This window comes from Anomaloglossus baeobatrachus, chromosome 3, assembly GCF_048569485.1.
Source record: "Anomaloglossus baeobatrachus isolate aAnoBae1 chromosome 3, aAnoBae1.hap1, whole genome shotgun sequence".
Taxonomy (NCBI): Eukaryota; Metazoa; Chordata; class Amphibia; order Anura; family Aromobatidae; genus Anomaloglossus; species Anomaloglossus baeobatrachus.
The window spans coordinates 555969710-555993556 of record NC_134355.1 but is presented as its reverse complement, the minus strand read 5'-3'; the positions used below and the strand labels follow the sequence as shown (position 1 = coordinate 555993556).

At 47.9% G+C, this 23847-nt stretch overlaps 1 protein-coding gene across 1 annotated transcript in view; it reads right to left on the bottom strand.

The window, feature by feature from the left end:
• The window catches only part of MOGAT1 (monoacylglycerol O-acyltransferase 1), a 47641-nt gene that overhangs the window by 7129 nt on the left and 16665 nt on the right, over nucleotides 1-23847 (bottom strand). Inside the window, exons 3-6 of the mRNA XM_075338633.1 lie at nucleotides 18279-18457; nucleotides 16755-16959; nucleotides 9703-9877; nucleotides 5836-6035 (exon numbers count right to left, since the gene is read on the bottom strand). Of these exons, the coding sequence (XP_075194748.1) occupies nucleotides 5836-6035; nucleotides 9703-9877; nucleotides 16755-16959; nucleotides 18279-18457 (759 nt within the window). The remainder of the gene's footprint in view (nucleotides 1-5835; nucleotides 6036-9702; nucleotides 9878-16754; nucleotides 16960-18278; nucleotides 18458-23847) is intronic.

Sequence of the window (23847 nt, the reverse complement as noted above, 5' to 3'; positions counted from 1 at the left end):
TATTCCACTGATGAGAAGGGCAGTGAGCCCCATAAGGGTGAACAGGCCCATGACGATCGGGAGGGTGCAGGGTAGTAAGGAGTTAAGGGTTTGCTTAGGATGGGGGAGGTATATGGGGGCATAGGATTGGGGGATGGTACTGGAGGGGGGATTGGAGGAATGCAAGGAAGGGGTGGGGGGGTAGTAGGAGGTATAAAAGGGGGAGTAGAAAATGTTACCTCCCTTTTGTCGCCGTGAACTTTGTGCCCCAGGACGTCCGTGCTGCATCCCCCTGCGATGGCTGACCTGGCCGCTTTTATGGACTTGGTGCGTGGGGCATCGGAGGTCCTGGGTGTGGACGTGCTGCGGGAGCAGCTGGCAGCGGTCTGCGGTGCTGGAGCAGTGATGCCTGCTGCCCCTGCGCCCGGGCCTGTACTACGGGCGCCACGTCACGCCAAAAGACTGAGGTCCAGCAGGAGACGCCCGGAGGAGCGGGGTGCGGTGACCGTGGGGGTCGACGGCCGCCAGGTGCGGGCTGTCCCCTCGCTGGTCCCCCCTGTGGCTTGCGGCGGCAGTTCAGACTCCGGAGAGGAAGAAGGGTCGATGGCAGCGGCGGGTCGGACGGAGCGGCAGCAGGAAGATCGTGGTACGGCTGTTTCGACTTCGGTTCAACGGCAGCCTGGTGAGCGGACGACAGAAATGTTTAATGCTGTGGGTAGTGCGGGCGGGGGTTCCTCCACGGGAAGTGTTACGCAGGGGGCGGGTGCGGTCGGACAGTCGGGTTTACCGGGCCCGGAGTTTTGGGGGCAGCTTTTGGGGGTGTTGCAGGGGTTGTCTGCGGAGCGGGTGAGTCGGAGTGGGCCTGGGGCTCCGGTGGGGGCGTGGGTGGGCCCCTCGAAGGTGGTGCAGACAGAGGCGCCGGTGCGCGAGGTTGCGGCGCGGGACCCTACCTCGGCGGTAGGTGCGGGACAGGCGGTCGGTGGGGCAGCTGAAGTGGGTGCGAGTAAAGAGGCGGAAAAGGAAAAAGAAAAGGAGGATGAGGTTGTGCGGTTGGACGATAGGGCGCGGAGTGAAATTTATGTGTGTTTTGAAAGTCCGTTAGGGGTCCATTTGAAAAAAGAGGTGAGGGAAAAAAGATATGGAAAGGGGAGTATGTGGAATTTTTTTCCCTGCTTCCCTTGGAGAAGTTTAATTTGGATAAAGTGAAGCCCAGTGATTCAAAAAAGGAGAAAGAGGACGAAGAAAAACGAAGGTATAGGTTGATCCCGAGGACGTTTACTAACTGGCTACAGGCCTTTGCGATCTTAGCCAGCGTGATCGGGGAAAAGGAGCCGGAGCATTGTTCCGCCCTATTTGGATATATGGACGCGATAGGGGAGGCGTATAGAGTGTACGGAGGTTTAGGGTGGTTAAGATATGACGAGCAGTTCCGGCAACGGAAGGCGCTGCGGCCTGGTGTCTGGTGGGATCACAAGGATATTTCCTTGTGGATGCGGTTAATGACGGCTCCGGCTTAGCCCTTTCGAGGGGGTGCCGGGAGCGCGGGTGCGAGCGGCGGGTCCCCGGCAGGGCAGAAAAAGGGGGCTCGTTGGCAATATAATGAGGGACAGTGTAAGTTCGGGGCCTCATGTCGGTTCAAACATGAGTGTTCCGGATGTGGAGGTTCCCACTCCTTGGCCAGGTGCTTCAAGAAAGGTAAAGGAAAGGCCGGGGAGGGGTCTGGAAAAAGGGAGGACGTCAGTGAGGGTAGAGGCGATGCTTCTCTATTTAAATAGATACCCGGATGTTCGGGCGGCAGAGTTGTTGGCAAGTGGTTTTACTGAGGGTTTTCGGATTCCGTTTGAATCTGAGGCGCCGGTGTTTCGCCCGGGGAATTTAAGGTCCGCAAAAGAACATCCGGAGGTGGTGAAGGAAAAGCTGCAAAAGGATGTGGAGTTGGGGAGGATGGCGGGCCCATTCCAGGACCTGCCATTCTCCAACTTAAGGATTTCCCCCTTGGGGTGGTACCTAAGAAGGAGCCGAACAAATTTCGGCTCATTTATCTTATCCGGCGGGACTGTCGGTGAATGATGGGATATCACCAGAGTTGTCGGCGGTATGTTATGTATCGTTCGATAAGGCCTTGGAGTTGGTAAGGGTTGCAGGACGGGGGGGCCTGATGGCAAAGGCGGATGTAGAAGCAGCTTTTCGTTTACTCCCGGTGCATCCGGAGAGCCTTCATCTCTTAGGGTGTATGTGGGATGGTGATTACTATGTGGATCGTTGCCTGCCGATGGGCTGCTCCATTTCGTGTGCTTATTTTGAGGCATTCAGTACTTTTGTGGAATGGGTGGTCAAGGATGTGGCAGGAGTCCATTCAGTGATTCACTATTTGGATGATTTCTTTTGCGTTGGTCCGGCGGGTTCTTCGATTTACTCCTTGTTGTTATTCACGTTAGAGCGGATCGCGCGGAGCCTAGGTATTCTGTTGGCGAAAGAAAAAACGGAAGGGCCGGTGACGGCTCTGTGTTTTTTTAGGTATCGAAATTGATACACTGGCGATGGAATGCCGGTTGCCGGAGGGGAAGCTTCTGGATTTGAAGGCGTCGGTGCGGTTTTTGTCTCGGGCTAAGAAGGTGCGGTTGCGGGATTTGCAGTCAGTGCTCGGGAAATTGAATTTCGCTTGTCGCATTATGCCGATGGGGCGGATATTTAATAGGAGACTGGCGACGTCAACCGCGGGGGTGAAAGCTCCAAATCACTTTGTCAGAGTGACCAAGGTGATGAAGGGGGATTTGTTGGTTTGGGAGGGGTTTTTGGACCGGTATAACGGTCGGACCCTTTGGATGAGCGAGGCATTATCCAATAGCCGGCTGGAATTGTATACTGATGCGGCTGGCGCGACAGGTTTTGGAGCAATTTTTCAGATGCGCTGGTGTGTGGGAAAGTGGCCACGGCTTTGGGTGGAAAAAGGTTTGGTAAAGAATTTGGCGCTGCTGGAACGGTTTCCCATTATTGTGGCAGTGGAGTTGTAGGGCCCCGCCTTTTCCGGAAGAGGGGTTTGCATGCATTGTGACAACATGGCGGTGGTGCATTCCATCAATGCACTGTCGGCAAAATCCCCACCGGTTGTGGGGTATTTAAGGCATTTGGTGTTGCGTTGCTTGGAGTTAAACATTTGCGTGGTTGCTCGGCATGTGCCCGGGGTTCAAAACGAGGTGGCTGATGCGCTATCACGGTTTCAGTTTTGCAGGTTCAGGAGGCTGGTGCCGGGAGCGGACGCGGATGGAGAACCCTGCCCGGAATGGCTGTGGGGCCTGGCATCGGTATAGCATTTGAAGGAATTAGGAGATCGGTGGCCGAGGCTACTTGGTGCCGATATCAGGCGGTTTGGAAGGAATGGGCAGAGTTGGAAAGTGGGGACTTCATGGAGCCGGGTTACAGGGGCCGAGTGTTGGGGGTCCTGACGTTGATTAGTGGGGACTTTTCGGCAGGTCGGTCCGTTTTGTTGATTGGTTACAAGTTGGCGGCATTGGCCTTCTTGTTTCAGATGGGGTTCGGGATGCGACTAAGGATTTTCTGGTGCGGCAGGCGATGAAGGGTTTTCGTATAGGGGCCAGTCGCGTGACATGAGGCGGCCGGTGTCATTGCCATTGTTGGTTCGTTTAGTGGGGTGTTTAAGGGAGTTGTGTTCGTCCCCTTATGAGAGGGTGTTGTTTTCGGTAGCTTTTGTACTGGCGTTTTTTGGGGCCTTTCGCATTGGTGAATTGGTCAGCCCGACTAAGCAAGCGATGGGTAGTTTGCTGATGGAGGATGTTATGCTGGGGGAGGACAGGGTGGACTGTCGGCTTAGTTTTTCAGAGATGGATCAGAGGGGCCGGGGGCGCTTAGTAGTTTTGTTTGCATTACCGGGGCACCAGTTATGCCCGGTGGTGCAGGTTTCAGAGTTTTTAAGGGTGCGCGGTGGTTACCCTGGCGTTTTCCTTCGGCATATGGACGGATCTGCTTTATCGCGTTACCAATTCATTGCAGTGCTGAAGATGGCTTTAGCACGGGTGGGGGAGGAGCCAAGTGAATACGGGTCTCACTCCTTCCGGATTGGGGCGGCAATGGAAGCCGCTAGGTGGGGTTTGAGTGAGGATTGGATCCGGCGGATTGGGAGGTGGGAGTCTTCCAGGTTTCGCTTGTACATTAGGCCTCACCTGGTCAGGTGATGGTTCGTAAGTGGGGGAGTCCTTGTTGGCGTTTTGATTCTGGGATGCGATGTTTTTCTTGTTCTGTTGCTGTTTTTATTCGTGGTTTTTGTATTTTGTAGGTCCATGCCTTGTGTGGATCCTCGGGCACTCCTATGTGTATTGGAGAGCGTTGCGGGTGGATGTTCGTCGCGACGGTCGGCAGCTCGGAGTGGCTGTGTCGGAAGCCCGAGTAAAGTGGATTGTAATTCGGGGCATGACCTGGGGTAGAGTGCGCCCCGAGGTGGCTTATTATAGCCGCATGGATCGTGATCCGGATGTGTTGATTTTACATGTGGGAGGAATGATTTGGGAGTGAGGTCGTCGAGAGAATTAAAAAGGGACATAAAGCTGGATCTGTTACATTTGTGGAGGGCATTCCCAGGCATTGTTATTGTTTGGTCGGATATCATAGCTCGGACGCAGTGGCGATTTGGTAGGTCTGTGGACCGTATTAACAGGGCCCGGAGCAAATTAAACCGGGCAATTGGCAAGTTTGTGGCGCGGAATGGTGGTTTGGTGGTGCGGCATAGACAACTGGAGGAGTCCACTCAACAGTATCTAAGGCGGGATGGGGTCCATCTCACGGACGTGGGTTTAGATTTGTGGATGTTGGGATTGAGGGATGGTCTGGAGCAAGCGCTGGGGGGTGTGGAGGGACCGGGCCAAGTAAGGTGTCACTTGGCCGGTCTGTGGCGGGGTGATAGGTCCGTCTGAGAGGTTGGGAGTACCGACAGTCGGTTTGTTGGTACGAAGTCGCTCAAGGGGAGTGGCTTCGGATTGGATGGGAACTTGTGGGTGGAGGTCCTGCAGGTTCTGGGTGGGGTAATTAACGATGGAACGTTATTACCCCTCACCTCGGGCCGGTTGGTCACGGCCGAGGTGGTCCTCTGGGCCGGTTGGAGGTTACGGCTGGGGGGTTAAGAATGATTGTTTCCCTCTCGGATGGATCTATCGGTGGTTTTGGTTATAAGGGGGTATATATGTATAAGGTTATGTTTAACAATGGGTGGCATGTTTGAGCCACGAGTTTGGTATACATATATACGGTTAAAATAAAGCTGTGGCCATTCCTGCAATAAAGTCGTGGTTATCGTCTTTATTTAAGTAAATATGGTACGGGGGGTGTTTAACATGGTAACCTGCTTATCCCTTATAGATGCGTCATGGAAAATAGCAGATCCGTACTTTCCCTGTTGAATAGCCAATCACTGCTGCACCTGTAACACTTTGGTGACCGCTGCAGCCTGTAATTGGCTGCAGCAGTTTAATGGTCATCTTTGAGGCTGTCAGGAGACCTCAGCAGCACTAAAAAAGTGCTGTGAGCATCAGATGGATGAGGGTAGTTTTTTTTACCTCTAAAAATAACCCTGCAGAAGGATCTAACAAATAAAACAAATCAGTAGTAGAAAACCCTTTTAAGATATGGGTATAATCATTTCTAAATAATAAAAATCATCATTAATATATTAATTATGCAGCATGCGTACAGATTTTACTTAATTCAGATTATAAGAGCTTTATGAAGAGTCCTATGAAATTTCCAGCAAATTCAGGGGCATAAATTTTAAAGCAAAACACGATAGCTGAAAAATGTGGTCATAAAGAATAAAAAAAAGGTTGTATGAATTTATTGGCCACCTACCCACTGTATGAATGGGCTTCCTGTACGGCAATAGCCCAAAGCTATACTGGAAGATGCCACGGGCATGGAAGAGCGGAAGAGCGAATCCCATAATTTTCTGAAGCTTCTCTTGGACACTTCGCAGCAGAGACCCTTTTGGGTTAGATACCTGGAGGAACAGCTCATTCTCTCCAAAGGAGAACACTGGAACCAAATGTGCACTGAAAGGAAAGCAACAAAGTCATTTTGAGAGTAGAGAAGACCAATCCGGCACAATCCGGCTCTTTGCAGAAAAAACGCAACTGTTTTTTTTTGCCGCCGATTGCGTTTTTTCCGCATAGACTTTCATTAGTGCCGGATTGTGCCGCATCGCCTTGCGTTCGGTCTGTTTTTTTGCCGGATGCGGCATATTTAGCCCATGCGGCGGCCGGATGGAACGTTGCCTGGCACGTTTTTTTGTCTGGCGAAAAAAACCTCATTGCGCCGCATCCAGACGATGCGGCGCTTTTCCCAATGCATGCCTATGGACGCTGGATGCGGCAAAAACCGCATCCGGCCGCCGCATGCTTTTTTTGCACTGCGCATGCTCAGTAGCGTGCCGCAACCAGCAAAAAATGGACGGGCCGCATGTAAAAACTTATGCAAAGGATGCGGTTTTTTCGCTGCATCCGTTGCATAGGTTTTAGAGCCGGATTTAGCTGCACTGCTAAAACCGGATGTGTGAAAGCAGCCTAACCCACAAAACAGCACAGACATAAGTCATGGGCATAACGTTCCTGTGAATAAAACAACATTATTACAGGTAAAGTCATGTGGTCAATGAAAAAGCTGTTTGAAAAAAATTATCCCTTCTCATTTGTACAAGGCTTTGTAATTTGCAAATGTATGCTGAAAGTGACTGTTTAACCCTAAAAATCAATGTATGATACAAAAAAACAAAAAAAAAACCCCTTTGTGGCAATTCAGATGAGAAGATTTATTTCTTCACATGTCACAGCCTCTCTATGGCAGGTATAGTTAAGATACAGCTGCTTTGTCAGTTGAAACACAGATCTCAGGAGCAGTGTTTCTTCAGACTGTTCGCCATCCTGACATCCGACCAAGATAGGCTGCTGTTGGAATGACATGATGGGGGTCATTTTATTACATTTTTGGAGAGCCACTTTAACTTGCACAGCTGGGTGATTAATTATTATTATTATAGCACCATTTATTCCATGGTATTTTACATGTGAAAAGGGGTATAATAATAAAAATAAGTATAAGTATAATAATCAAACAATACAAAGCATAAACTGGTACAGGAGGAGGAAAGACCCTACTGTATCCTCACCTTCTAGACTGAGGGCTCATAGTCTAGAAGGTGAGAATACAGTAGGTGAGGGAAAAATTAATCCTGCTACAAGTCCCTGTGCTTCCCAAACTGAAGCTGAACTGTAGAGAGAAACAGCATAATAGGGGTTTACCCTGAGAGACCAGAATACCGTATATGCCGGCGTATAAGACGACTGGGCGTATAAGACGACCCCCAACTTCTGCCCTAAAAATATAGAATTTGGGATATACTCACTGTATAAGACTACCCCCGTTCAGTATGCTTCAGTATGCTAAGAGCAGGGGGCCGCACTGTGTGAGGTGGTGTTTTTTTTTACTGTCCAGTATAACCAATAGGATTAGTGCAGGGGCCAGCATGTAAGCTCTTCATTAATGTCCCTGCATGGATGCGAGGGGAATCTGGCGTTACTGCACTAATCCTATTGGTTATACTGGACAGTGAAAAAAAAACCACCTCCTCACACAGTGCGGCCCCCTGCTATATATACGCTATATATCCGCTGTATATATACCAGTATATATGCTGTATGATATACCAGTACGGGGCCGGGCTGTGTATCGCGTTTCCATAACGACGAGGCAGGAACTTCCCTGCTAGAGCGCTGACGTCAAGGCAGAGCTGCTTGCCTCTGATTGGCCAGCGCTCTGCCATTCAGCAGCGGTGACAGGAAGTTCCTCCCTCGTCGCTATGGAGGCAGAATCCAAGCGTGGAACGGAGTGGAGCGGCGCACTACAGCACCCAGGTATATATCCGGCGTATAAGACGACCCCCCACTGTAGCCATTATTTTAAGGGGGTAAAAAGTCGTCTTATACGCCAGTATATACGGTAACAGTGTACGTGCTCAACTTTGAGCTGAACACAAAAAACCATTAAAAAAAAAAAAAGAAAAAAAAGGTCCGCTGCAAAAACGCGACAGGCTGGAAAGGCCGACGGTTACAGTATGGGAAAAAGTGGGGTATATCTGACGCTGCTGACAATCATTCAGATGATGTGATATTATTGAAAGAAACGTGGCCTTTATTCGATCAACATATTTCAAAGTCCACTTACTCCTTCCTCAAGATTTCAGCTAAATGAAATTCATTGTCTTCTTGGAAATAATGTGCCTATGTGACGCCCCTGGACTATCAGGTCGTCACACGGTATTGCACAATCTGCCCTTCCGTGCAATATCCACCCCCTTCTTAGTTTAGGGTCCCTAAGCCTACATCTGCTAATCAAATCCTAGATATACTCTGCACCACACCCACCAAACACACCAGTGGACGGCTTGAGTGGAATAGAGTCGCCCACCTGGGGGGTTGGGAGAGTAGGTCTGGAGTGTCAGAAGGAGAGAGTTGGGTCTGAGAAGTGAAAGAGAGAGGAGGTCAGGAGCAGGGCTCCTGGGAAGCTATATAGGTGGCAGACGGTGGTCTGGGCCTAGAGGAGCTGGACCCCCGGTCGCAGGGGATCAAGGCAAGGGGCACGGATCTGTCCAGGAGGACAGCCGCCGGCCATGCACCATCACCGGGCTGGGACCAAGGCACGACGGGGTACGTGGACCCTAGGTCGGGGAGTAGCTTCAGGCAACCCGACAATTTACCTGAGGAGAACGGAGCCTTCAAGGTCCATTCCCACCCGCTCCAAAAATCGGGGTACTAGCACAACGAGGGGGGATAGGACTTTCCACTCAAAACAGTCCAGAAAATCCTAAGCGTGAACCCTGAGAGCAAGCTCCCACACTTATCCATAGTGGGGAGCGGGAGCCGGCAGGTTTCATACTACTGGGACCAACAGAGAAGTAAACTTCGTGCCAGGAGGAAGGTCACGGATCACCACCAGGCAGCACCATTGGGGTCGGGACCCAAACTAAGCTCCCCTCAGCGGCAGCGGTATCCAGAACTTTGGTTTATCCAGTTGTCGGTGTCAGCTTAATGGACTAAGTGAGTACGCAAGTGACCCCTTTGCATCAAACGTCACTCCCCTACCATCACTGAGCCCCGGGGTATTCCCCCCTACCCGTGGAGGGTCACAACACCATTCCATCATCCCCGGGTACTCCCAACTGCAGCGATGGTACTCCTAATTACCACATACCACGGGTGGCGTCACAAACTCTATAAAATCCCTTGTAAATAACCCCCTTCATTTGAGTGGCCGCACGACCTCTTCCCCCCCCCCCCCATGCCCGGAGACGCTTGAGCCACTGAGAACCCGGATCCGAGCAGCTCGGCTGCTGGCACGGGGGCGGCACACCTAAACCTCTCCCGACCAATCACTTCACTTGTAGACAAACCCCTTTAGGTGCGCTTTTTTCAAGACAACCAGCTTTAATTCTGCTGAAATCTTGAGGAAGGAGTCCGTGGACTTCAAAATGTCTCAATCAAATAAAGACCACCTTTTCAACAGTATCACCTCATCTGGATGATTGTCGGCAGCGCACGATATACGCCAGTTCTCTTCTCACACTGTAATCCCAAACGGAAGCAACACAACTAATTACATTATGCGTACATATAGTGTATGACTATGACAGATTTGTAATCCAGCTCATCGATCATTAGAACGCACCCTCTCTTCAATGCCACTTTGATGAATCCTTTCCTCTTCAGAATATGGAGAGTCAAATTTCCCGGATGTGCATCCAATGATTCTTCAGCACCCCCAATTACTATGATTGCAGCATTTCCTCCCTCTTCCCGACTCAGAACATGTGTCACACTCTTCTTGGAAGCAGACACCAGACCTGTACACAATAAAACTAGAGATTATACACTTGTGTATGAATACAGGTACCACGCTTATAGCTCATACACATATGTTGCTACCCTACTGTTCAAACATATTTGGCCTTTTAGAGATCATAAATTAAAGGGAACCTGTCACCAGGTTTTTCCTTATGAGCTGCGTTCACCATCAGTGAGCTCTTATATACAGCATTCTAGAATACTGTATATAAGAGCCCAGGCTGCTCTGTAGAATGTAAAAAAACCCACCTTTATAATAATCACCTAGGGGGCGGTCCAGTCCGATTGTTGTTGCTGCTCTCGGTCCGGTGCCTCCTCATCTTGTGGGACTGCAGTCTTCCTGTTCAGCCTCATCGGTATGACACGTCCTGCCTCATTCACATAGAGGCCTCCATTGCAGTCATGCGCACTCTGCTCTGCCCTGCTGAGGGCAGAACAAAGTACTGTAATGCGCAGGTATGAGAAAAGGTCAAAGACCGCCTGCACATGCGCACTACAGCACTTTGATCTGACCTCAGCCGGGCAGGACAAAGTACGCATGCGCAGGAGCTCAATAGTGGCCTCTGTGTGAAAGACGCAGGATGAGTGATGCCATACCTCCCAACTTTTAACAAAGAGAAAGAGCGACAATTTTTAGGCCATGCCCCTAACCACACCCATTTCACAAACAGCCACACCCATATCCACTCCCCATCCACACCCATCCAGCAAACAAACTGCAGAAGCTGTCCGTGATCGCTCTGAGCCGCCACAGATCAGCCATGTGCAGAACAGGCAGGGAGTTAACTACAGGGTGTGCAGGCAGCTAGGACCCAGGAGGAGAGCTGAACAGGGTGTGCAGGCAGCTAGGACCAAGGAGGAGAGCTGAACAGGGTGTGCAGGCAGCTAGGACCCAGGAGGAGAGCTGAACAGAGTGTGCAGGCAGCTAGGACCCAGGAGGAGAGCTGAACACGGTGTGCAGGCAGCTAGGACCCAGGAGGAGAGCTGAACAGGGTGTGCAGCTAAGGGTATGTTCACACATCAGGTTTTTGCTGTGCGGCACAATCCGGCGCTTTGCGGGAAAACACACATCCGTTTTTTTTTCGCCGGGTGCGTTTTTTCCTCAGACTTTTAATAGCGCCAGATTGTGCCGCATGTACTTGCATTTGTTCCGGTTTTTGACGGATGCGGCAAAAATCGTCACTCCGGTGGCCGCACAGGACGCAGAGAGGACCGTTTTTTGCCAGCGGCAAAAAACTGCATAGCGCATAATGAAAGTCTATGTGAGCCGGATACGGTGGCATGCTTCAAACGCTGGAAGCATGTACCGTATCCAGTTTTTACTTCTGAGCATGCCCAGAAGTGATATAAATTCATTGCTTGTCAGAAAATCAATCACTCGCTCACAAACTCTGTCACTCACTGACTGACTCATTCACTCACTCTCACCCACTCACCGATCACCGGCGCGGCGCTGCACGGCTGTCACAGTGCTCTGGCGGCTTCTCCTGATTTGAAAATGCCGGCCACCCATTATTCAATCTCGTATTCACTGCTTTCCCCGCCCACCGGAGCCCATGATAGGTTGCAGTCACACGCCCCCACGCTGAGTGACAGCTGTCTCACTGTAACCAATCACAGCCGCCAGTGGGCAGGTCTATATTGTGCAGTAAAATAAATAAAAAAAAAAAAAAAAAAAAAAAAAAAAACACGACGTGGGGTTCCCCCCCAATTTTGATACCAGCCAGGGTAAAGCCACACGGCTGAAGGCTGGTATTCTCAGGATGGGGAGCTCCACGTTATGGGGAGCCCCCCTGCCTAAAAATATCAGCCAGCAGCCGCCCGGAATTGCCGCATCCATTAGATGCGACAGTCCCGGGACTCTACCCGGCTCATCCCGAATTGCCCTGGTGCGGTGGCAATCGGGGTAATAAGGGGTTAATCATGGCAGGCGTCTATGAGACACCCCCAATGATTAACCTGTAAGTGAAAGTAAATAAACACATACACCCAAAAAAATCCTTTATTTGGAATAAAAGACAAAAAAACACCCTCTTTCACAATTTTATTAAAATCCCCAAATACCCCTCAAGGTCCGACGTAATCCACAGAGGTCCCACGACGCTCACAGCTCTGCTACATGAAGCTGACAGGAGCGGCAGTAGAACACCGCCTCTTTCTATCAGCTCCACGCAGCAACTGAAGGGAGTTGCGCTGTCAGCGGTGACGTCACTGAGGGAATGCCGGGTTGTGTGCGGTGATGATGCGTGCAGGGTAGTGCCGGCGTGTGCGGTGATAATGCGTGCGGTAGTGCAGGTGTGTGCGGGCGTGTGCGGTAGTGCCTCCGTGTGCGGTGACAATGCATGCGGTAGTGCAGGGGTGTGCGGTGATGATGCGTGCGGGGTAGTGCCTGCGTGTGTGGTGATGATGCGTGCGAGGTAGTGCCTGCGTGTGTGCGGTGATGGTGGGGGGGGTCTCTCTCTCACCATAAAAAAAAAAAAAAAACGGATCCGGTTTTTTACTGGATCCATCGCATCACTTTTTTCACAATCTGAGACGGATCCGTTGTATCACAAACCGGATTGTGCCCGATTGGAAAAAACTGATGTGTGAACTTAGCCTAAGATGCAGCAGCTCTGCCAGGCAGGAGATCATGTGGTCGGTAGCTGATGGAAGCATTGGCAATGCTTCTATCTTTGCATATTTCCGGCCAATGCAGGAGAGGAAACAAGTGGTAAGTACACTGTGTCCTCTCCCCAATGTCCTGACCTACCGTGGTGTGTGCCTGCAGCATTGAGAAGCAAACACACGATATATCAGGACACAAACACACGGGAGTCAGAGAAACAGCTAGAGGAGCACAGGTTCTGGTGCTGGGGGGAGGCGAATCAGCGCTGGGGAGATTCATTACCTTAGCAGCAGCACAGAGACTAGTTTCGGATAGCGCGCTCCGCTCTGTAATGCTCACCTCTCGTGTTAGGATGGTAGGAGGGAAACGCAGCGAGGCGGGGAGAGAGTGGGTCGGCGGAGCCACGGGACACAGACCTCCCGCCCGTGGCAACGGGACAAACTCTGCAAATCATGATAGTCCCGCTGTATCCGGGACGGTTGGGAGGTATGGCTCATGCTCACTGGCCTGGGCAGGAAGTCAGCAATCAAAAGAAGAGAAGTGGTGCCGGACCGAGAGCAGCAACACCCTTTGGATTGGACCACCCTCCCAAGGTAAGTATTATACAGAGCGGCCTGGGGTCTTATATACAGCATTATAGAATACTGTATATAAGCGCTCAGTGGTGCTGGCCACAGCTCATAAGGGAAAAACCTGGTGACAGGTTCCCTTTAACCACCTAATATTTCTATGTCACAAACAGCAATGTTAGGATCATAGAATGTCAACTAAATTAGTTGTATCTTTAGATGACGTGAGGAAACTGGAATAACTAGAATGATCACATGGAAATGCACGCTCAATGTGGGGCAAGTCAGTAGTGGTAATGACTGGCACTGTCCCATTCTGCCACCTGACAGCTTCACATTAGTTGTCCAAGGCTGTGTGGTTAGTTGGAAGTGTATATTTGGGTTAAAAGACTACCGTTAAAAGCCACCAAATTTTTTGGGCAAATCATTTAACTTCTCAGCATTGTTATAGCTGTGTAATCGGTTTCATCTTAGCTCAGTTGCATCCATAGATTGTACATAATTTCTTTATGGGCAGTGGTTTCATGTGATCTCCAGTCTGACCACCAGTCAAATACCTGCTCTCCTGTGTAGAAAGGAGGTTAAAGGGAACCAGACGTTTGATTCATGCTGCCCACGACAGGTAGCATAAATGAGAGCCTCGCTGAACGGCTGCAGACAGGTATACCTTTTTCTGACATGCTCTGGTGTTTCAGAGAAAATATAGTTCGAGTCGAAAATTCTGACACTGCCCCTGGCCGGTTTCTTCTTGCACCACTGAAGCTGAATGACAGGCCTCTGGAGAGGTTCCAAGAAAAGAATACTTGACTATCATGCTGCACATAGTTTGGGCTAATAGTGATCATCGCCAACAAAACGTTTTTTTTCTTTTACATTGTTTTTTTTTTTTTAAACTAACATCTCTTGATAACATCTCTGCTTTATATAAGAAGGGTGTCTATACAATAATGAGCCGCAGAGTTATAAAACTCTGACTCTCACAGCCTCTATATCTAATTCCTGCGTGTAGCATCTTCAGTGTATTTCTCGGAGATGCAGCTTCACACTGCTGACAGTGAGGAACTTATTACCAGCAGGAGGCAGGGTAAAGCTGCACCTGTGTAAGGGGTGGGCAGACCCCTTACAAGGAAGCACAGGTGTTCTCTGAAGTGGTTAATGCTGTCCCCATAGAAACTGTAGAGGAGGGAGGAGGAGCCGGCAGCTTAGGGGGAAAGGAAGTGTGTGCTGAAGGCAGTTGTGTCCGGGACGGGAGAGAAGAAACAGCCAGGGGCAGAGTGTGGAGCTGAGTGGGAAGAAAGAAAGAAAGAAAGAAAGAAAGAAAGAAAGAAAGAAAGAAAGAAAGAAAGAAAGAAAGAAAGAAAGAAAGAAAGAAAGAAAGAAAGAAAGAAAGAAAGAAAGAAAGAAAGAAAGAAAGAAAGAAAGAAAGAAAGAAAGAAAGAGAAAGAAAAAGAAAGAAAGAAAGAAAGAAGCTGGAAGAACAGGGAAGCCGGAGAGAAAAGGAGCGGGCGGAACCTCGTAGGGTGAAGCAGTCCAGTGTGGGTCCGGGCTGTGGGTAGCCAGAAGTGGGAGCCGGGCGAAGAGGAGTAGTCAGGCAAGTCACCCACTTGAGGGGACGCTAGGGCAGGCTTTCCCTCAGCTAAAGGAAGCGCCACAGCACTGTGTTTTGTTACTGCCACGTGTGGAGACTTGAGAAGAATAAAACATGTTTGTTATTTGCATCGAACCATGCCTGAAGAGTAGTTGTGCGCCGGACGACATCTGCACCACCACACTCTGCCCCACCAAGACATCTCCCGTCCCGATAGTGATGGCGGAGCCAGGGGTAAGCCTGACAGAAGGGGCCATGACTACAAGCCCAGAGGCGCCCCTGGCACCCCGTTACACCTGCAGGAAGCAGGGTGCTGCATGATATAGAACACACCGAGACTCTGCAGTGTGATAGGGGACAGTTGTTGTATATTACTGATAAGTCACTGGCAGACATTACTCCCATCCAATGACCTTGTGAAGCGATGACTTCCTCTTCAAAACAAAGGTGACATGGGAAACAATCTACATAAGTGGACCCATATCAGAAAGCAAGGAAAAATAAATCAAGGTGACAAACGATTTGAAAAATTGGAACCTGAGCATTATTAAGTAATAACATTTTTAATAACATTCGGGCAGCAGCGGGAGATCGGCGCACATCTCAGCTGATTTATACAGCCGAGATGTGTGCCTGCTAGGTACGAGCGGAATAGTTACCCGCCCATGCAGTTTAACCCCTTAAATGGCACCGTCAATAAGTGACAGCACCATTACAATGGCGATAAACGTTTACTCACTGTTGATACTGGAAGTCACATGATGTGATCACGTGACTTTCAGTGGTTGTCATGGTAGCACAGGGTCATGTGATGACTCATGTCGCTCACATGACTCACTGTTTCACCTGACCTAGAGCTGGGTGAGACAGGTTAGGAGAATATCTGCTGTTCACAGCTGTATAGCTGTGATCAGCAGATATTTAAGAGCGATCAGACAGCTGATCCATGTAGTCCCATAGGGGACCTACCGTGTTTCCCTGATAGTAAGACACCCCCGATAGTAAAACGTAGTGGGGGGTTTGGTGGGGGGGGGGGTCGGCTAATGTAAGACGTACCCCGAAAGTAAGACATAGTAAACGGAAAGCGTTTTTTTTTTTTTTTTCTTCTTTACAGTACCGGCCGAGCGCCCAGCTGAGCGCCCTGACACGCCGGCGGCCGAGCGCCCAGCTGAGAGCTGTCATGCCGGCGGTCAGGCGCTCAGCCGAACACTCGGCCACCGAGAAATCTTGCAGTAATGTTGTCCGTGGTCCATCAGGACCACGGACAACATACAAAAACACGCAGCCTCAGTGCCCTCATGTGCAGCAAATCCCCATACGGTACATTGCATGGAGACTTGCTGCGATTGCTGTGGGATTTTTTTCCAATATAAGACATACCCCGAAAGTAAGACATAGTGGGACTTTTGGGGGTAAAAAGAATGTGAGACACAGTCTTACTTTCGGGGAAACATGATTATATATATATATATATATATATATATATATATATATATATATATATATATATATATATATATAAAAAACAAATCTAGAAGTTCAGATCACCCACCTTTCGTCCCATTGAAAATTAAAGGCTTAAAAAAAATTAAAAATACACACATTTGGTATCACCGCGTTCAGAAATGCCCGATCAAAATATAAAATCAGTTAATCTAATTGGTAACTGTTGTAGCGGCAAAAATATTCCAAATGCCAAAATTATGTTTTTTGGTCGCCACAAATTTAGCGCAAAATGCTATAGCAGTCTAAGATTTAATGTTTCAACTCATTTGAAAAATCCTTTGGAGTCAACGCTAGAAACTTGCAATGATTAAAAACACATTTTATGAATTTACAGTTAATAACTCAGACTCAACTTTTCTTTAAACTATTACTTCTAGTAGATAAAATAACCATTTCTGCATCCAAATAAGGCAGATGGATCTTAACTTAAAGAAACTGTGCACTCCAAGAAGAACGTGATCAGTTTTGGTAGCTTGTGCGAGAAGCACGAGTCCGCTTTATCAAAAGTATTATTTGGGTTTTTAGCACTTGGATCCTTACGGACTCACTGTTCAGACTTCTTACAAAAGATTTGAAAAGTTGAGATCAAAGTACAAAACACTTACCTACACACATTACATACTCCCGAAAGAAGGGGCATCTGAACCAAAACGGAAGTATGTGCAGGTAAGGAGTCAAACCTGGGAAAAGATCCTTAAATTCTGTGTAATTGGTGCAAAAGTTTCCAAAAGCCCCAGCAACAAGGACACCGTGAGGATGAAAGCCCATGAGATAATTACGCTGGGGATCTAAATCAACTGTCTTGATTATCTGGAAAAACAGCACAGAAGTAAAGATTTACTAAAAAGCAGTGGCACAAAGCATAATGACAGTCCCAGGAGGAGGATATCAGTATATCCATGCAGCTATTTATATAAGAACACCATCACTTGTGAGAGATATAGTACAATAACTGTTGTAGTTCGGCAGTGGCATCCATATACAATGGTCAGTCAGTAAATGTGGAGGCCAGAGCACTTGTGCAAGGTTTCTGACTCTTGGCTATAAAAGGTGTACTCACTAGTCATATCGCAGTTTTTCTTAACTCAATTAACGAAAAATGCTACAGTTTCTGCAAGATTTTGTATTAACTGCATCAATAAACCCAAAGTGAATACACCAAAAGGGCAGTTAAACCCTTGTTACACAGCTAAAGCAATGCCCAGTCTAGACTGAAAAATTTGAGCAAAGAAATATGGTCATGACGCACTGTTATGAGGGGGTGTATCAGCCGCTGAACACTGTTTTGGGGGCAATGTCCCCCATTCTGGAATATATGTCCTTAATTCAGGTATACATTATCGTCATTATGGGTCCATCCTGGTATACGTGTCCCTTATCCTGGTGTATATGTCCCCCATCATGGGCCCATTCTGGTATATATGTCCCCTATCATGGGATCATTCTGGTATATATGCCTCCCGTTATGCCGCACACAAAAAAAAAAAACAAAACCCCACACTATTCCCTTCACCTTCTATCAACTCCCCTGGTGCACGGTATCCTCTTCTGATGCCGGCTACTGACTTCAGCATGTAAGTGGCACAGCGCATGATGTCACTGCCATGCGCTCCCAGTTACACGGCAACGTTAGCTGCCAGCTACTCCAAAATGAATATTTGCTGCTCCCCATGCCCAGGATTTTGGGTGTGAGGAGCAGCGAATATTCATTTCCTTTAATAGCAGACATGCGATTGCCCCAGTTGCTGGAGGAAGCTGGCATGTGGAGCTATCAGTGTGCCCAATATTAAAGAAAATATTCACTGCTCCCCACACCCATAATTACACCCACTGGCATCATAGCTGAGAGGTGGGCAGGATTATGGGCATGGGGAGCAGTGAATATTCATTTCCTTTAATAGCAGACACAAGTGTTAGCCCAGCCGCCAGCTTCCTGCAGAGGCGATCCTGCCTGCGGCTTCTGCGACCCATTCCACCACTGCTGCCGTCCCCTAGTGAGTTAGGCACATCTGAACTATAACTGCATCTTATAGTCTGAAAAAAATACGGTAATCAGGAAGGATATTTATACTTGTCAGCAAAATAGAGAATTTTTAGTCTTGCCTGCAATTTCCATTGTTTAGAATTACCTTTATTGGAAAATATTCCTTAAAGTGCCTCCAGATTGTCCAGTTCCGTACCCACTGCCACCTGCGTCCTCCAGTCTGTGGGGTCTCCCAATCCAGGTACAACCAAAGCACATACAGCGCCACCAAGAGCCAGAATCTTGCGAGAACCAACACCATGAACAATCCTACGCAACATTGTGCTGCAGAAAGAAGGGTGTGGAGAACAATTAGCGTCAAAGATAACATTTTCCTTTGCAAAACTTTTTTTTTTTCATGCATCTATAACAAAGAATGAAACTACTTTGCACAATGTTATCAGAAGAAACATTTCAGAAGAGGATTAATCAGTAGCAGGAGGGTGGAGAGTGTAAATACCAGAAACAAAAGGTTTTTTTTTTATATAGCCAAACTTAGGTGAATACATTTTATGGAGTTTCTTCCAATATTACAAGCTAACATCCATCCTCACAAGAGTCCCCTATTCGAATGGAGTAGCGGTCAAGCATGAGCACTGCTGGTGAACTCAAATTCTTGGGTAGAGATCATTAAAAGGATTCTGCAAAAGTTATTTATAAATCTTTAGTTTTATATAGCCCTAACATTCCACAGCGCTTTACATACATCTGCACACTGTCCCCATTGGGGCTCACAATCTAAGTTCCCCATTAGTATGTCTGGAGTGTGGGAGGAATCCCACCTTGGTTTTGGAGCGCACCACTCTCCAATGCTGCAAGCAGAGGTTGCTAGCACAGGGGAACTGAACGTGGACAGATTAGGAGCTCACAGTATTCTCCAGGAATACCCATCTTCAGTGCAGTGCTTTCAAGCTCTATTAGAAAGAGCTTGTAAGCACTGTGCATGTCCGGCCACTGCTGCTAGACTGACTAGGGGACAAGTGAACACCAAACAACCATACACATTAAAATAAAAATCCCTCTTTTCTTGTGAGCAGAGAGCATTTTTAATAAGTAAAATTACAATGATGCATATTATTTGAAGCTTTGTTTTTAAACAACACTTTTTGGGCAATTGTATCTATTAAAGGGAATCTGTCAGCAGAGATTTGCTATTTAATCTGACAGCAGCATGAGGTAGGGACAGAGATCCTGATTCACTTAGAGTCAGTTTTCTCTGTTGCAGATCCAGTAGAGCCATGTTGTTCAGCTGTGTACAACGACACCAACACTCCAGCTTTCTGTGTACATTGTACAGTGACAGAGCTGCTAATCAGTGCTTGAGGCATTGATGATTCAGGAGACACAAGGGCAGTTGTCCTGTAGTGATAAACTAGTGATGATAAAATGCTGATTGTATTAAAACAGCAAAATACAGCCTAGTAAGTGACACATCGCTGGAATCAAGATCTCTGCTTCTACATTACATAGTTTCTGCTTACATAGCAAAGGCTTGCTGACATGCTCTTTAAAGAGCATAAGAATAACACTTTAAAACTTGAAAAATATTAATACATTTAACCCCAAAATAGGAACCTTTTCCTCCATGTGGCTACCACTCCAAAGAAGCCTCTAGATGTCCAAAAAGTGTAGCGGTAAGCAGCTGGAGGGCCACAAGTCCCTGTAGTTGTGGGGATTGATAAATGAACATGAGACTGTTCTGTAGGAGGATAGAATGAAGATTCCCCAGGTTGGGCCCCTGTTGTCATCCTCCCATAGACCTATGTTCATAGAGGAGTAGTTCTAGCCATTTTATAGATATGGATTTTAATAAAAATTGATTATTGTTTGCCATCCACCAACAAAACCATAAATCACGCACAGGCTAATGTGCACACGTTGCATTTTTGCTGCTTTTTTATTGCAGATTTGAAATCAATACTGCAAGGAAAACACACTTCAGCAAAGTCTATGAGATATGTGACTTGCTGTGCACAAGCAGCTTCTTTATTCCTTGCACATTTTGTTGCAGAAAATGAAGCAGCATGTCAATTATTTCTGTATTTTTTTTCCTGCGTTTAGATAATCCACTGTAGTGCTCATGCTCGTTCACTGTTGTGGACTAAATCTGTCAGTGCTGCACTCGTAGCACTGACACTTTGCCTCACACACCTTGCATACGGCATGGTCTGTGAGTGAGGCGATCTGTAGCAAAGTAACCCGGGGTCGGCACGGCGGCGCCCCTGGGTTGGCATGGCAGCAGCTGGGTCCCTGTGATCGCATTACAGGGACTAAATCGCCAGGGAGAGGTAAGCGATTCCTCTCCTTTCCTTCTTTATCGCAATGATTGCAGCATTTGAGGGGGGGGTTAAACTGCCAGGAGCGGCGTGGACACTGCTGCGGGTAGTGAGAGCTGGGTGCCGGCTGTAACATTAGCCCAAGATCTGATGCCAATTGCGAGGGTACAGCGCAGAAACGCCCGCGATAGTCATGACTACAAAAAAAAACCCCCAAAAAATGTCATGCATAAAAACGCGCAAATGCAATAAAGAATGCGTGCTTTTTTTGCAGCATTTTTACTGTCAAAACCTTTTTTTTTTTTTTAGAAAATAAGCACACAAAAAAAAGCAATGTGTGCACATAGCCTAAAACACAAGAATTTATGCTTTTCAGGCTCACATGTCACTTTGTAACCGCGCAAGGTCACCTTCCAACCTCACATTAGCTCACATTCATTACTACTGTATTTGACGATTACATTGTACCAGTTCTGTGGTTTCTAGGTCTGATAAACCGCATATGTCCAATCCACATTAAACCCTAAAAGTGTAACTGTACTGTCAGGGACCTTTCAGAATAAGATGTATGTGTGCATGAAGAGTTACCCTATTTTAGCCATTCTATGATTTGTAGCCTACATTTTTACCAGTTTTCTCCTTTGCGTTAGAAACCTCAGCTAATTTTTCTTTTTGCTTCTGCCTCCCTCCAGTTTCTCATCTTTCTGCTGCCTGTAAAAGTCTATGGAGAGCTCATGTAATGTAATCCCTTACTTCAGACAAATTTTAGTAGCTTTTAAATGGGAGTGATCAGTGTAAGAGGCAAAGAGAATAAAAGGGCATTTTTCTGTAATAACATATCCACCCTCAAACTGGTTATATGGTCATGGATATTCTCTGAAAGCCATACCTTTACTGATGCAATCTATTGCTCCCGGTCTAAATAAGTCTGGTTTAATTAAAAACACTTCCAAAACTGCCTCCCCGACTCTCTTCCCTGCCCAGCCCACCTTCCTCCACTTGATTGACAGCTTATAGGTGGTATAGTCAATCTGGTGAACCGTCAGTCAGGCTGAGAAAGCGGGGGCTTGGTTGGGAACAAAAATCGGAGGCTAAGGCTTGGACACGCCCAGAGCCCTTATGTCTCATTTATATATTAATTAGAAAAACACATTTTTCAATCAGGAAAAGCAACATCAACATCAGTAAAGTTATCCATGGCATTATCTTTCATGAACCAACAGGACTGTATAAACAGTTTGGCAGTGGGGTGGCTGGTATCACGCTGTCTGATTCCCCTTAAAAAGGGATTGTATAAAGTCCCAAAAAAAAAAAAAAAAAAAAAAAAAAGGGGGGGGGATAATCAATTAGACTCTAGAACAATCAATTATGTTAATCCCTCTGTTGCTCCTTGTTTACTGAGCTGCAGTACTGACATCACTTCGTCATATGTGATGGCTGCAGCCAATCGTATGTATGTATGTATGTATGTATGTATGTATGTATGTATGTATGTATGTATGTATGTGGGAGGGGGAATCTGCTTCAGCGGTCACATGTTGCTCTATCGGTATTTCATTTCTGCTGCAAAGTAGAGATGGGCGGAGGACCAGGCACCATCCAACAAGGGTGATGGGATGTCAGGAACGTGTATATCCCTGTCTATGTAATTTTGTACATCAGTGTGCAGAGATCATGGAAATGAAAAATAAAATATATATTATATTGTATGAGAAAAATAAAAATAAGAATAACTTCACATATCTGAGCGTCCGGGACCCCAATGTGTGACATATGGATGCAATAGGATAGAGCTCTTTAATGGAGTTAGTCTTCTGAGAGGCATGAGAATACAGTGCGATCCCAGAAACACACAGAACAACTTGTTACCTCTATTTATAACCGGATCTGCAGTAGCTTTGAAAGTGGGATAAAGGTGATGAAGGAAAGTGACCTTCCTCGTGTAATTAGAAAGTCACGTGTAGTGTCCAGGTGACTTTTCAGAATATGACATTTGTCTATAAGAAAGAACACTATATCTGCCCATTATATGACTGCGGCCTTCATTTTCAGCAGTTTTCCTTTTTGCAGGCGTCATCTCTAATTATTAGTATTCCCTGAATACTCCAGAGTGAGCAACTATCGTCTCCCATGCACAACACAGAAGAAAAGAGAAGATCCTGCTTCCCTATAGCTCTATAGCACATGCAGCAGCACGAAAGATATCACACAGCAGCACGGAAGATATCACACAGCAGCACGGAGGATATCACACAGCAGCACGGAGGATATCACACAGCAGCACGGAGGATATCACACAGCAGCACGGAGGATATCACACAGCAGCACGGAGGATATCACACAGCAGCACGGAGGATATGTTGCGCCCCGGGGCAGCCGGGCTGCTCGGATCCGGCCGGTCCGTGGCTCGAGGGGTACCGGATCCGGGGTCACCGTCGACCAGTTTTCAAATGAAAAAAAAAAATAATAAAAAGTCCGACTACGCCACTCGCGGTTTGCGGCCAGGGTTTATAGGGCCGCCGCTGCAGGTTCCCACTGAGGATGATGGATGGGGCAGCATGGATGGTAGAGCCCTCTGCAAGCAGGGCTTTCCCCAGGGGTGGGTAAGGGGTTAACGTGGAGGCGCGCGGCAATAAGTCAGTCCAGACAGATGGGGTAGTCTGATGGTGTTTGCTCACTGGTTCGGCGCCCTGAGATGTACTGGATTCCAGGTGCGCCCGAGTACTGATGGCTGTGCCTACCAACCTGGTGCCACTCTCCACATGTGCACTCCTGCAGATGGGGGTCCTCCCTGGCATGGAGCACTTGGAGGTCCTCCTGGTGTCTGGGTCCTGCCGCAGGCAGCTTGGACTATTTAGGGTATATGTCCTGGTCCTCCCTTTGCTGCTGATGCCTCGGACGTTAAAGGGTGGCAGATGGCTCCTGGAAACCCACCTGACTGGCAGAGTTAACAGAGGGCCTAAAGTCAGTGTCTGTTCTAGGGATCTGCACCCAGTGTGTGCAAAGTACTGTGAGCCCTGGATGTCCACCCCACAGGATCCCTCTGTCCTTGGAGCTTGCTCTCTTTCTCACTCTTCAGCTACTTTCCTCCTCTCAGTGGCTGATCTTACTACTCAGGTTCTTTGCAGTCTCTTTCCTTCTATGTGTCTCAAGAGTCTATGTTCTGTCTTGACACCTTTCTTACAACTCCTAACTCCAACTCTTCACAACCTTCTCCTTTCACTTCCTTTATCTGACTGACTGCTCACTAGTGAAGTGTCTGTCGCGAACGATCCGACACAGAGATCCGGTTCCCTGCTGTGACTGACAGGAGCCGGATCCCCAGTGAGCCACTAAAATCTCTAAACGGCTCTTTTCACCTCTGAAACCCCGCCCACCCACGGCTAAAGCCCACCCACT